This window comes from Tauraco erythrolophus, chromosome 12, assembly GCF_009769465.1.
Source record: "Tauraco erythrolophus isolate bTauEry1 chromosome 12, bTauEry1.pri, whole genome shotgun sequence".
Lineage (NCBI taxonomy): Eukaryota > Metazoa > Chordata > Aves > Musophagiformes > Musophagidae > Tauraco > Tauraco erythrolophus.
The window spans coordinates 14,847,918-14,861,412 of NC_141476.1; the positions used below are offsets into that span (position 1 = coordinate 14,847,918).

At 35.2% G+C, this 13,495-nt stretch overlaps 1 protein-coding gene across 1 annotated transcript in view; it reads left to right on the forward strand.

Annotated features, from left to right (window-relative positions):
- The window catches only part of ERC2 (ELKS/RAB6-interacting/CAST family member 2), a 351,590-nt gene that overhangs the window by 321,044 nt on the left and 17,051 nt on the right, over nt 1–13,495 (forward strand). Inside the window, exon 14 of the mRNA XM_086619268.1 lies at nt 12,052–12,199. Within this exon, the coding sequence (XP_086475394.1) occupies nt 12,052–12,199 (148 nt within the window). The remainder of the gene's footprint in view (nt 1–12,051; nt 12,200–13,495) is intronic.

The window sequence follows — 13,495 nt, forward strand, 5'->3', positions numbered from 1 at the left end:
GTAATTTTATTATACATTTTTGTAGTAAAATTTAAACTAACTTGATCTTAGCTCAAAAGCAGACTCTTTGCCCTCAGTAAAAATCCATCAGTTTTAGAAGTTTTCCTAAAGACTGTTAGAAATATTATTCCAATCAATAGAGAACTTCATGTGTTACTCCTGTTAGTCTAGTATGATCTGTAAGAAGTTAATTGTTTATCAAGACTAAACAGGCTACAGTTTGGTTTGGAACTATCTTGAATACCCAACTACTGTTATTTCTATTGTGCTGACTCTGTATTGCCATTCACACATCCATCTCGCTAGGCACTGTGCCTTCTCTCTGATGCAGTGCAGTGGTGTGTACCTTAGGCCTCTTTCATCTGCTTTGAGAAAGTCAGTATGAACTGTCTTCGCTGTGAGTCAGTGTGTGTTGAGGTAGAGCTCTGAGACTGTACATATGCCTTTTAAAAAATGCTTCCTTAGTGTGAAACAACTTTTGAAATAAATTTTGAAACAGTTAACCCACCAAAGAAGATCAATGAGCAAACTTCTTTATGCAAAGTTGAATCATATGACGGTCTTCATGCTCCTGGCGATGCTTGTGAATAGCTCCATTAGCAGGGAAGTCATCTAATTAAATAACATATGTGTTATCCTATCTAATTCATTCCCAGTTTTTTAAGATACTAATTAGAGAAATGCTTGTGTGCTGTTGTCTAATGCTGTCTCTTCTTTCTTCTAAAATATCTTATGCCTGCTCTAGTCTTTCATTGGTTTTACTGATACTTTTCTATTTTATAGTTATAATTTTAATAGGCTATATTTTAGGCATGCAGTATTTTATTAAAAATGAAGGTTTGGTGGTTTTTTTTTCACTGAGGTAAAATCATGAAGGCAAGGTTTGAATAAATATTTTCTGACAAAATGCCTTTAAGCACTGAGGTCGTTAGACATCCCACACCTAAAGGAATGATAGCCTGCTAGTTTGAGAATAAATATCTTCTTTACTCAGATGCTTAACTACTTTTTTTTTTAACTACTTTTTTTTTTTAATGTTAACACCAATATTTAGTGGTGTTAATAGTTGTTTTTCTGTGGTTCAATCATAAATATACATCCAGTGATTCCTAATATAATGAAATCCTCAGAAACGATATGTCTGGAACAGTATGTTTACGTTTATTCTTTACCTAGCAAGACCTTATCAACTAGGCAAATTTAACTGAAACATGGTAGTTTTAACAAAGAAAAAATGTTGAGTTGTAAAAATTTGTAGAATTTCCTGTATCTATTAAATTAAGCTATGTAACAGTTTTAACATACAGTGTAGCAATAAGTAATGGCTGTTGTCATGTTAATAACGGTAGTGAGGATTATGACTTAACAGCTCTAAATTAGAAAAATAGACTGATAGTTTTAATATTTTAATTAGATGTGTATGCATGTTCAAAATTCTAAGGAGTTTCTTAGTTTAAGGCTAGCATACAGAATGGCACTCTGACATTTATTTGCGGCTAGAGGAAATTATATGACACTGGTTTACGTAATCTCTGTCTGACACCCTATTTAGTAAGTGAGCATTTAAACTATGCCCTCAGATCAGTTATCAAATATGAATTATGCACTGCCACGAGAGTGCATTTTGTTAATCGTACTTATTCAGGCAATTTTCTTTCTTAAAATTGCCTTCTGATATACTGTAAAGCTCAAGGTATAAATTCTAATACGTACTCATATTGATCTGTATATGTTGTTTGAAAATTGAGCTAATTATTCCCTCTGTGATATACTTTAATGTCCAATGTGATCTACATTGGATTTAATGAGTTTTATTATATTTGTTATGCAAAGGACAGCTGCTTGTAACTTTATGGAAATAGAGAGAGGACCTTAAGTTACTTCTTTCAAAATCAGACCAATCTTTTCCTTAAATTTCCAATGGAAAGGAAGGAAATTGATTTTAGTATATTTTTATTTGTATTATCTGTTTACCAAAAGGATGATTTTGTCAATCAGCATTTATTAAAAGTTGAAAGAAAGCCTCACTCATTCTGTAGCATCACCATCTACTTCGTAACAAATGGCCATTTGGAATATGTTGTCAATTCAAATTAAGAAGAGAATGCAATGAATAAAAGTTTGGTTTTTTAGTATTCTGTCTGTGCATCTAAATTTTATGTGTTTGACTCAAATATTTTGATTTCTCTGCAAATTCATTAAAAGAATAGTAGCTCTTAACAGTAACTTTTTTCCAAGCTTAAACTTTATTTGACAGTTAAAAAATGTTACCAAGAACTATATTCTAGAGTTCAAGCCATTCATCCTGCAAAGTACTTTTATCTTTGTCTTCTATAAACACAAAAAGCAGTGTTGAAGGATAAGGAGGCTGACAATGACAGATTACCTATAGTTTTGTTTTCCTGTTTAACTTAGGTGGACCCTGTGCAGTGCTGTGTTCTGCTGTAACACAATCCCATGTGTTCAGATGCCATTGTTCTTGTTCTCAGCAGTTCCCATCTCTGCGCCGGATTGTGGTATGGCATAAAACAGGCAGAGGTATTTTAACCAACCGTTGGTTGCATTCCTATGGAGAATCATACAGACCCTAATGAACAATGGGAGTCAATTCTAGTAAAAAGCTGCAAAATGCAGAAATAATTGTCATCTGACTTCAGCTGTGTTTGCAGCACTGAGAATTCTTTTTTTTTTCCTCTGCATTTCTCACATAGTCTAAAGCTGTTATATCTGCTCAGGCATGAGCAATGTTGCCCATTTGAATGAAATAATAATGCAGTGGTTATTGAAGCATGATCTATGAAACTATGAAGTAATTACTTTCACAGATGATATGTTTTTTCTGAGGGGATCTGATTTACTTCGCTGTCATTTCTAAAACATAAGTCATTGAGACATCAGAAGCGCGATGTTATAGGGCTTGAAAAAGGAGAGAATTCAAAGGGCAGTTGGTTGTCTACTTCTTACTTGAAAATTAGCAGCAAAAGACGGGCATGAGGTTCCTTCTTTGCCTTTTAAAATTTCTTTCTGAACTCGAATCTTTATTCTGGATGATTTTTGTTTGCCTAACAAAAAGCCTATATGCATATTCCAACTTACTGTTAAGGAGGAAAAAAATGAATAATTTAAAATTGCCAGTCTAAAGACAATACAGTTACTGATACTGGGGGACGTACCGAGAGTGTGGTTGTGGGAGTAATGAAACACAGGGAAGAAGCACTGATCCGTGGCTCTGGGGAGGTGAACTGGAGGAAAAGGACAAATGGATAAGAAAGCTGCTTTTTCAAGAAACTCCTCCATGATTATTCAGAATCATGTTCTTTTCCTTCTTTCCGTTTACTCTGAAATTTCACATTAGGGACAGCTGCTTCTTCCTGTTTCTCCTTGATTCTAGCCTGATGAAAATATACATCTAATACAGGTGTAATATAGAGACTACTTATTGTCTGTCTCACACAATGTAAGCTTTGTTATCCCCTCCTCACACCTGCCTCTAGCAGAGGTCTTGATCGGGTGGAAAAGTCAAGGTTTGATACTCAGATAACATGAGGAAAAGTGCTTGGGTGAGGTGGACTGGGGTGTGTAAGAGCGAGAACCCCTGTCTTTCTGTCTCATAGTTAATGGAGCAGTCCTCTCTGCTTCTTGGTGTATTTGGGCTGTGCAGTGTTCCCTGTGCTTGCTGTAAGGACACCACGCCAACCTGAAGTGCTCTTTCATGCTGTTTTTCCTTCTGAAAATATTCCAAAAGGGATTGTTCTTTGAAAGCAGTGCAAAATAATTGTTCGTTTAAAGAACTAAGGTATAAACGTGCTTTTGTAAAGCGTATTTAGTCAGGTAATGGGACAGAAATTTTCTGTCAGCCTCAGACATGCAATTTTAGGATAGTAGTCTAAAATTGATAGTGACTGAATTTACATGTCTGTGTCACACAACTAGCTTAGACTTACAATTCCGTTGTTGAATATACATACAGATTTTAAATTTCATGCTTGTGATCACTATGTCTTGTTCTTAAAGAAAAAGCTTTAAAATACCAATGATTCTCTGAAGTTTGTTTTCCAAGATGCGTGCACATCCATAATGGATTAACAGCATGTTTTAACAAACCATCTATTTGCTTTAGGAGTGACAGAGAGAAGCTGTTTCAAACAGGATCTCTCATCACCGTCTATCTCTAGTCACCTCCTACTGAACTTAAGGTTGAATACTGGGGGTCATGAGGGAAAGAAAACAATAATTAAAGGGAAAAAGTTGATTGAGCTGGTTTTTTTCCTCCTTCAGTACGATTAGCATGTGAGAAGCTGGCTGAGTACTCTACTGTATATCATTAGTTCAAACATTTCTGACTTGATTTAACTTTAGTGGTGACTTTTTAAGTTGCATTTCTGTATTTTGTGGAGAACGGCTTAAGCAGTAAAGGCAGTAAAAGTTCTTGTTAGATCTTGTTTCTATAAATCTAAATCTTGGAATTCTGTTAGATTACAATTGGACTGTTTCTAAGAACTCACCCCACCTCCCCAAAAGTTGTCATGAGTTCTTTTATTAAAGCTCAGAAAATTATTCTTAGACTAACAGAGGTGGGGAGTAAAGCAGGAGTGTTTACAGAGTTCACTTCTAAATTGACTGTGATAAGTGGCAATGCAATGTATTATGATTACAGGTTTCTGGGAGACTCTTTAAGAAGGTTAACGGCAAGGCAGCTCTCAAAAGAAAGCATTTATCTTAGTGGTCATCCTTCAGTGTTTTATACTACTGAGATTTTTTTTTTGTGGGTGGTTAGAACCATTTTTTGTGTTTTATTAGCTGTATCTTGAATACCTCCTACAAGCTGAATGACAGTTTAGGGTTATTAAATCTGTTCTTAGTACATTTTTTTATCCATAGTTAATCTTGACTAAATATATGCTAGTGAACAACCTTTTTTTCTCAGTTGTTGCCTGTATTTGTTAAAGAAATTATTCCATTTGACATTTGTTTAGGCTGCAGTTTGATAAAATACTGTATACAATATACTTTTTCAGTTTGGCATTCAACAGAGTCTTTCATGGATTTATTTCTTCTTGCATTATCTTATCTTCCCTTCTAGTATGTTAAGGCTTCCTTTTCATATTAAGTAATTTTTTTCACTCCAAGACAGACGCTTTCACAAACGCATACTCTATGTCTGTATTGCTAGAGATCTGTAAGATTGCGTTTTTCAGGTGTTAGGTTACATTTATAATTGAGTTGCTTTGCTATCATCTGGTTTCTCTAACCATGTGTATGGTATTTTTCTTTAATTCAAATTCTTTTTTAACACTACTTCCAGTAACTTTACTAAAAGATTTGTATGATTTTATACTTTTTGTTTGTCTAAAAGCCATGTCTATTATCAGATTGATGGTTGATAGATCCTCTGAGGAAAGGCAGCGCTGTATTTCAATATCCCTGAGGTATGGCCTATGCAGTATAAAGTCATTCTAATCCATAATTGCTGTCATGGAAATTTTCACAGAAACTTGGTAATTCTCAAGTTTTGAATTGTTCTTTCTCACTGTAGATTTAGAAACTTAAATATAGAAGGTCTTTTCTTCTTGTTGAGAGGCATCCCTGCCCATGACAGGGAGGCTGGATTAGATGATCTCGAAGATCCCTTCCAGCCTATGCCATTCTATGATTCAGTTGTAGGAAGGCTAGCAAGCCCATGATGGAAGCAGATAAAACATGGCATTAACTCCAAGGACTACTGTCTTAAATGAGACAGAGCAAATCAGCTTTAAAACATCTAATCACTGAATAATCAGGTTGCTGGTAAGGTCATGTCTTGGGGCAAGATCAGCTATACCCACACCATTTCTAACAGACGTTTGCCTAAATTGTTCAAAAAGACTTCCAGTGGCAGTTACCATCTTTCCTCAGCAATTTCTTCCGGTATTCAAGTACTATTCAGATTTGCCTGTCATCGTCATCAGACCTTGGCTACATATTAGGAGGGAAAACCCACAACTTTTTCTCCTGCAATTTATGCACATTACTTCTTGTTCTTTGTGCCATGGATATGGAAAAAAAAAGTTATATTTCAGTTTGACATAGCATTTTATGTTTTCTTAATTATAGGTATCACAGACTATTTCTTGTAGGTTTTTTTCCAAAGTTTTCTTATCAATCATTTCTTTGACTGCTTTTGTTGCTCTCGCCTGAACAGTCTCCACATTTTTCATGGAGAGTTGTATCAAAACTGGATTCAGTATTTCAGCTAAGATCTACCTGAAGTCACGTAAATCAAAAGAATCACTTCTGTCTTGCAGTCTATTTCTGTTTATACTTCACAGTATGATATCTGCCTTATTCACAACACATTGTTCATATGGAGTTCTTAGTTTTCTGGATGGCATCTTTGGTTTGTCAATACGTTTTATTCCTGTCTTCATGGCACTTGAAGATCCTTGCAGTCGCAAGTCTCATTGAAGTGTAATAAGTAGATTTTCTAGTCCATCATCCATGTAGTTAATGAAAACGTTAAATAGAGTGGACTCCTGAATAGTTTCAGGTGGAATACCACTTGCGTAAATAAATTAATTCCTGGCCATTAGGACGGGACTGTGCCTTTCGTCTTTTCTTTTGTATTTTAGTATGGAGTGACATTAAGCATCCTAGATATTTGTGCAAGTTTCTTGGTACTTCTCACTGGAATCATTAGCACCTTAAGCTCTGATCTCGCAGCTGCAAGTGCACTCAGTGAGAGACTATTATATTGACTGCCTTTATATTAAGGAGACTAACTCGAGGTAGTAGGTTACTGTGGAGTAGAATGCAGTCAGGCTTTGCCAGGGGAGGAGAAGATTCATTTTATGAGTTTTACTTTTCCAGGGAAAAGTTTTCCCTCTCCTTTGTTTAGTGAACATATTATTATAGTAGAGGATATAGAGATTAGGAATCCTAGGAATTATTTTATGTATGTTGAAGGAAAATGTACAGTATAATTACCAACGTGGAGCAAATGCTGTTAGATTTAACATGTATTTTCTTTAATCCGAGAGTTTACCTAATTTTATTGTGTGTAGTTAGAGTGATTTTTCTTGGTGTTAGAAGTACTACCCTGTTATTTGTATAACAGATTAGTTTGCCAAAAAAGAGAGGAAAAACTACTCATAGCAAAAAGGATTTCTCTTTATAAATATTACTGTTAAAGAATGTCATTTAATTCAGTGCTCTAATAAATTATTTTAAAATGTATTTTATTACCATCATTTATTAAACAATAAGGAGACATTTTGGCTGCAAATAGTGATAACATCTCTACAGAACTGTATTTGGATAGTCTTTTTTTTTCCTGACACGGTAGATAATTAGGAATTATAAATTACACTTACACTCTTAAGCATGTTAGCTGGAGAGTATATCAGACTGTTGTTCTTGGTACCACTTCAAGTCTTGATTTTCAAAAATTCTTGCACAGAAACGCGTTCAGTTTCAGCAGTGAAGCGGAAGTGTATTACTCACCTGAGAGATTTAGACAAAGACTTTGCCACCTGTTTACATTTTTGAATGAAGTTTACTTCATGTTTGTAAGAGAGAAAGTAATTATTGTCAGCTGTTTTGCTGGCATCTCAGCCTTCTTCCTACTGGTCCAATAATCTAATTTCAAATGTTTCCTGCAAAAACGGTGATATTAGTTTTTTTAACAGGGTCACTGGGTAGCTAAAATAAATCACTTCTGTTCATCAGATTTGTTTTTTCTATAAGAAAGTGAAGTACATTGACAGGGTAGCACAGCAACTTTCACAGACATGGGTAAACCTGTGTGTGATATGTAATAAATGAGATATGATAATGTGGAGCTCCAGGTCTGTTCCCATCCCCACAGGCTGCTTCATAAATGCTTGAGTCTCTTCACTTAGGGTGCCTCATCAGCACGGACAGGTATTTTCAATCTCTATCTCCCAGGGATCCGGTGGAGGAACTGTAACCCTGATAGTATGCTAGGTCATGCAGAAGTAAAGGAAGCAGCTTCGCTTTCTTTAGATGCCCTGTCACAACCTACATTTTTGTTTTGTACACTGTAAAATAATAAAAATCCTGTTGAGTCTCTCTGTCTTCCCTCTGTATTGAAGAAGTTAATTTCTAAGGATGTTAAGCAAAGAACGTGTATCATTTGGTAGAATATACAGTCCAGCTCTGCTGAACACTTGTTAACCTGGATGCCTGGTTAAATGCCACTGGATTATATATTTGAGGTTATTACTGTTCAGATTATCCGTGATAATAGGCATGGATAATATGCCGACATGCTCCAGGAGTATGTCTGTGCAGACAGGTGCAGACAGATGCAAGCTTGCTCTGCCCACACTCTGAGCAGGCAGTATGTGAGCCAGCTCCAGCCTGGAAGCCATCAGCATGTTGTGTGGCACTATGCCCAAGCTAAAACACCTTGTCTCTTAGATAAATGAGGCTTTACAACTTCTGAACTGAAGCTGACTCACATTCAGGTGGCTTCAAGAATACTGGCAGTGTGAGTTTGCATTCAGCTGCCCATCTGCGTAGATGTAGTCTTCATCCCACATTGCTGTGGAAGGACTTCAGTAGGAATCCCCGTCCGTGTATTCTCTTGCAGTTGTCTCCCAACATTTGTAGGTTTAAGGCCTCCAAACTCCACTTAAATTTAAAGATAATAATTAAAAAATATATGGAAAATAATTTTGGGGAGTAATTCAAGCTTGTGTATATTCTGTGGGTTTGATTCAAATCTTAGAGTGTCTCAGAGGAGCACTTATGGAGTCATATGACAGCAGCTATTTCACATGACTATGAACCATTATTTCCTGGAAGTGTTTGGTATGAATCATTATTTCCTGAAATTAAGTGTTTGGTTACATATTTTCCCAAGTATTTTCCCAAGATAGGAGAAGTCACATTCTGAATGGAATTATCCTGTGAGCCACAAGACAATAGAGAAAAAAGGTTTTGTTAGCTTTCCCATGCAAAAATGTTCCCATAACTTCTGATTTGCTTTCATAATACCTCAGCACCATCAGCTGAGAAAAAGCATGCTAGAGTCTGCAAAATCTTGTGAGTTTTAGGCTGCAGAATCCAGAGTGCAGATTTTTCAAAGTGTGTTGACTGGGTCTTCTCTCCCATGGAAGGTTTTACCTCATCTGCTACTAAAAAGTGGGGCTAGAAATTGTTGCATAGTTGAACAGATATGACCACAAGAATGTGTGATCATTTTGGCTGGCAGTGCAAAAAAGATGGATGTGAGTAAATCCCATTATCAGATGTTGAAATGATACCAAATAATTCAGTAGTTCTGACTTTTCTTCCTCACTATTCAGATTTGTGTTTTCACTGCCAATTTTGAGGCAGTGAAGTAATTTAAACTTTAGAGAAGTAGTAAAATCTCAGTATAGCTTCATGTAGTTTTCAAGTCAATTTAAAAATTCAGTTCTGTCTGTGGCTTTTTACAGCTGTAGGTGTTACATACATCATCAGAAACCTCTTAGATGGCAAGTAGCTTCCATGAAATTTGCTATTAGATGAGCAGACATATTGTGTTGGGTCTGGCTGGGATGGCGTTAACTTACATAATTTAATAATTAATCTAAATATACTTTAAAAACGTGGAATTTCTGAGATGTAGATTTCTTTACTTATTTTGATTCTGAGTATGTGGAGTTTGTGATGGTAATGTCAATGTTTATATTCAGATCTTAAATAAGTCTATCTTTAGGCTGATAATTATGGTATAAATGGATATCTATTTTGCTGTTTACCAGAGGTATCTACTTTGCAGCAATGATTACACATGAATTAAAGATTAGGGTTTAATCCCACTGATGTTAATTGCAGACAGGCCAAATCTTTGTCTTACACATCCTCAAAACCAGAGGAACGTTGTGAAACCTTTTTTTTTTAATAATGTTCAAAATAGCAACAAAATTGTTGCTTGATGCTGGTTAAAAATTGGAAAATATTCCTTGATGCAAACCACTGGAACATTGTCAGAACTTCTGACTAACCTTTCTTTGTAGTTACAGATAGCTGTAGAGGAACTAACCTAATCTTATTTAATTTAGAAGAAGAATATTTTACATAATGATGCAATATGTGGTTTCTTTGTCTTTAAAGTCATAGAATACCTGTTGCTGACACTTTCTGTCAGAAAGCTTATGAAAAGCTTTCTGAAAGCTTTGAAAAAAAAAAAGCTCCTGAAAAAAAAAACATCTTCTAGGGTTAGGACATATTTCTAAAACAGAAAAGTACAAACTCAAAGGTACTGTGGAGAAAAAGCTGAAATTGTGTTACATTTTTCTATTTGAGCCAGATGCTCAAAATAGGGCATATTTAGATTTTTATATGGTGCATAAATTCTCTGCTTTCTGCAAGGTGAGAGGAATTGTTGAAAACAGTGGCAAATTGCCTTTCTTCTATTTCAGTGCATTAAAAAGTTAAGATTTTCATGAAAATGTTAAGGAATTGATACTGCATTTGAGCACAACACGTGAAAATGCCAACAGTCTCTCACAAATTACCGTATAGCACCTTTTATGCATTGTTATGAGGTTAATAGAAAACAATATACATCTCATTTCAGATTAGCATTATGGGTATGTGAGCCTTTGATATATTTTTTCTTTAATACTTGTTTTTTAAAATAATTAATAGCTTTCATTTAAATTAAGACTGTTGGAGGCTTATGTCATCCTGTTTAAAACATCATTTAACTGTGATTAGGATGAAGAAGACAGAATAATAAATGAGACTATTTAAGCGTATGAATAAAATGCAACTGTTTATCTAAAATTGATCCATGTCTCATAACTTTGAGAGTAAAATAAATGAGTTGTTTTTCTTTGACTCCATCAGAAATATTGTCCTTTAAATATTTACATTAATACATTAGGAACTTTGAAATAAAAGTGAAATAGCTTTCTTGACGGTTTTGCTGGCAAGACGAAGGACTGTGAGAATTCCAGTCTTCTAGCTCACCTTGACTGTATGAAGTTCATGAGCCGTATTCTTACATTTATTAGCAGTTGGAGCCTAAAGTTAATTTATGGCTCATTTATCCATGTTTATTTTTTAATGATTGATCTTATATAGTTCTGGAAAAAGGCATAGGCCATAACACATTCTGTTCTAAAAGCTATTAAGTATTATATGCTTTTTCTTGGCTGATAAGTCATAGTCTGTCATTGAATGGGTTGCAGAAGATGAATACGCTGCTTTTGTTTAGGAAAATAAGGGACAGATTATGGCCTTGACAACATGAGTGGTTTAGAGTATAAGAAATGATCAGATACTGCAAGATCTGTGTTTGCAACTGCATGTTGTAAAAATTACCTTTGTCGTATGTCCTCACAAACTATTACTTACAATGTGACCCTGCTAGCTTCTATGTAATTCTATATGTTTCTGGGTGCTGTAAGTTTCTGTTTGCTTTCTGGAGATTGAGAGGTCAAGATTACAAAGGAAAGATTCCTCATGAACAATTCAATCATGGAACTTCTTTTCTAGATGTTATATTTCACTTCTAGAATTATATTTTTGTGGTGACACAATGACTAATAATAAATCCATGGGAAAACATTTAAGTGAATGTGAGGATGATGTCCAGAGATCTCTGTACTGAGGTGTTTAGGGTGCCAAATTAACAGGATAATATAAAAAATATGTTTTACCTGTATTACTTTACTTATTCAATTTGTATGATTTGAGTAATTCACATGTAAGATATTCTTGAATTTAGGAAAGCGAATTTAAAAAATAAATACCAAAGATTTTTAAAAGCAAGGCATTTCACAAAATATTGTTAGATATCATATTGTGGTAAAATAGACTGAGGTAAATATTTTGTGAAATAGTTATTTAATGAGAAAATCTGTAAAAAACTTTTTTGACTAATCGGTTTATTTCATGATTTGATTAGACTTGACAGTGTTTGCTATTTAAAGTGCTCAGAAGGTAGTTGATTGTTCTCCCAGCGGTTAAAAGAAACGTCTGATGTAGTATGATATAGTAGTATATGTTCTGTTTTAATGAGAATGTAACAGTTTTTACTTTATTTTATTTTATCAGACAAGAAGCTTTGCTTGCTGCAATTAGTGAAAAAGATGCAAACATTGCCTTGCTTGAACTGTCTGCTTCAAAGAAAAAGAAGACTCAAGAGGAAGTAATGGCTCTTAAACGAGAGAAGGACAGACTAGTACATCAGTTAAAACAGCAGGTAGGGAGACATTCATTGTCATACTTTCATGGCAACAGGAAATTGGCACTATTTTCATTTCTACTATTTTATTCTTACCTCATACTGAAAGTTTTCAAGCTAGGTCTGACATGTGACAGCAGTTACAACAGGTAGGAGGTATTCAATGTAAGTGTTGCTGTGTTGCTTCTCTAGGGTTGTTAAGTATATAGCTGCACATTTGCTTGGCTTATATTATATACGGCCAATACACTTTCTGTTTTCCCTCCTCATATAGATTCCAACCTTCTTCGTTATGTGAGACAGAGGAAAGCCAATGTTCCTTGCCATAAAGCAAAGTCTAGCCATTCTGTTGACTCTTTCTAACCTTCTTCTGTTCAGTTATTTGCTTATCTGTTGTAAAATAATTATGTTTCAGAAGATTTCAGGCTTTCTGAGAGGTTATCTGGAAATCGTGATTATCCTTAAAATAAATTCTCGAATGAGTAAAAATCACCCTGTCTTCAACACTGTAAGTCATTTGAGGTTTTAATAAAAAACCACATAGTTATAAACTCTAGAAACAGATTTTATCACAAGCAAATTTAATTTATGTTCTGCTTTATTAATGAGGAAAATAACCATACTAGGCACAGTACACATGTACCAGACCCAGTACATAGGTCTCTTCTCTGTCTAATTAAGTGTTTAAGACTCTGCATACTGTGCCATGGCTACTTCTAATGGTTTTTAAAAGGTAATAGTCATTGCCAGAGAGGTGCTGTAGGCAAGAGGACAAAGGATGTTCAGATAACCTTATCTTTCAGAGTAGGTGAAAAAGATGAGAAAGATGTTTTCAGACCAGATCCGAAGGTGTTGTATGTGATGTTTTCCTTTGTGTGACATTACTGAATTTTGTGATTGTTGTTTGAGGAGGAGAATACCATCAGCAAAATCATTCTGGTCTCCTTAGCTTGTCAAAGTAACCACTTTGCTGTCAGGCAGTGTGCCACTTTATGAATGAGCATGCCATTTTAGTAATGTTTAGGACATACTGCATAGTCAATGTTATGATTCTTTATTCTGGAATCATGCATTACATACTGGAGAACTCTATGCACTCAGTAACAGGAAGTTAAGGAAAACTGTTGCTGCTATGCCAAATTCCCCATAGCTCTGACCTCATGCATCTAGTCATTATAGCTTTTTCCCACAGGTCTATAAAAATAGGAAACAGCCCCTGAGTGTGAACTTATCCACTCGTGATGCTGACTTCATTACAGACATTCCAGCCAAGTACCTGTATTCCAGCCATGATGCACTCGTGTCTCAGGTCAG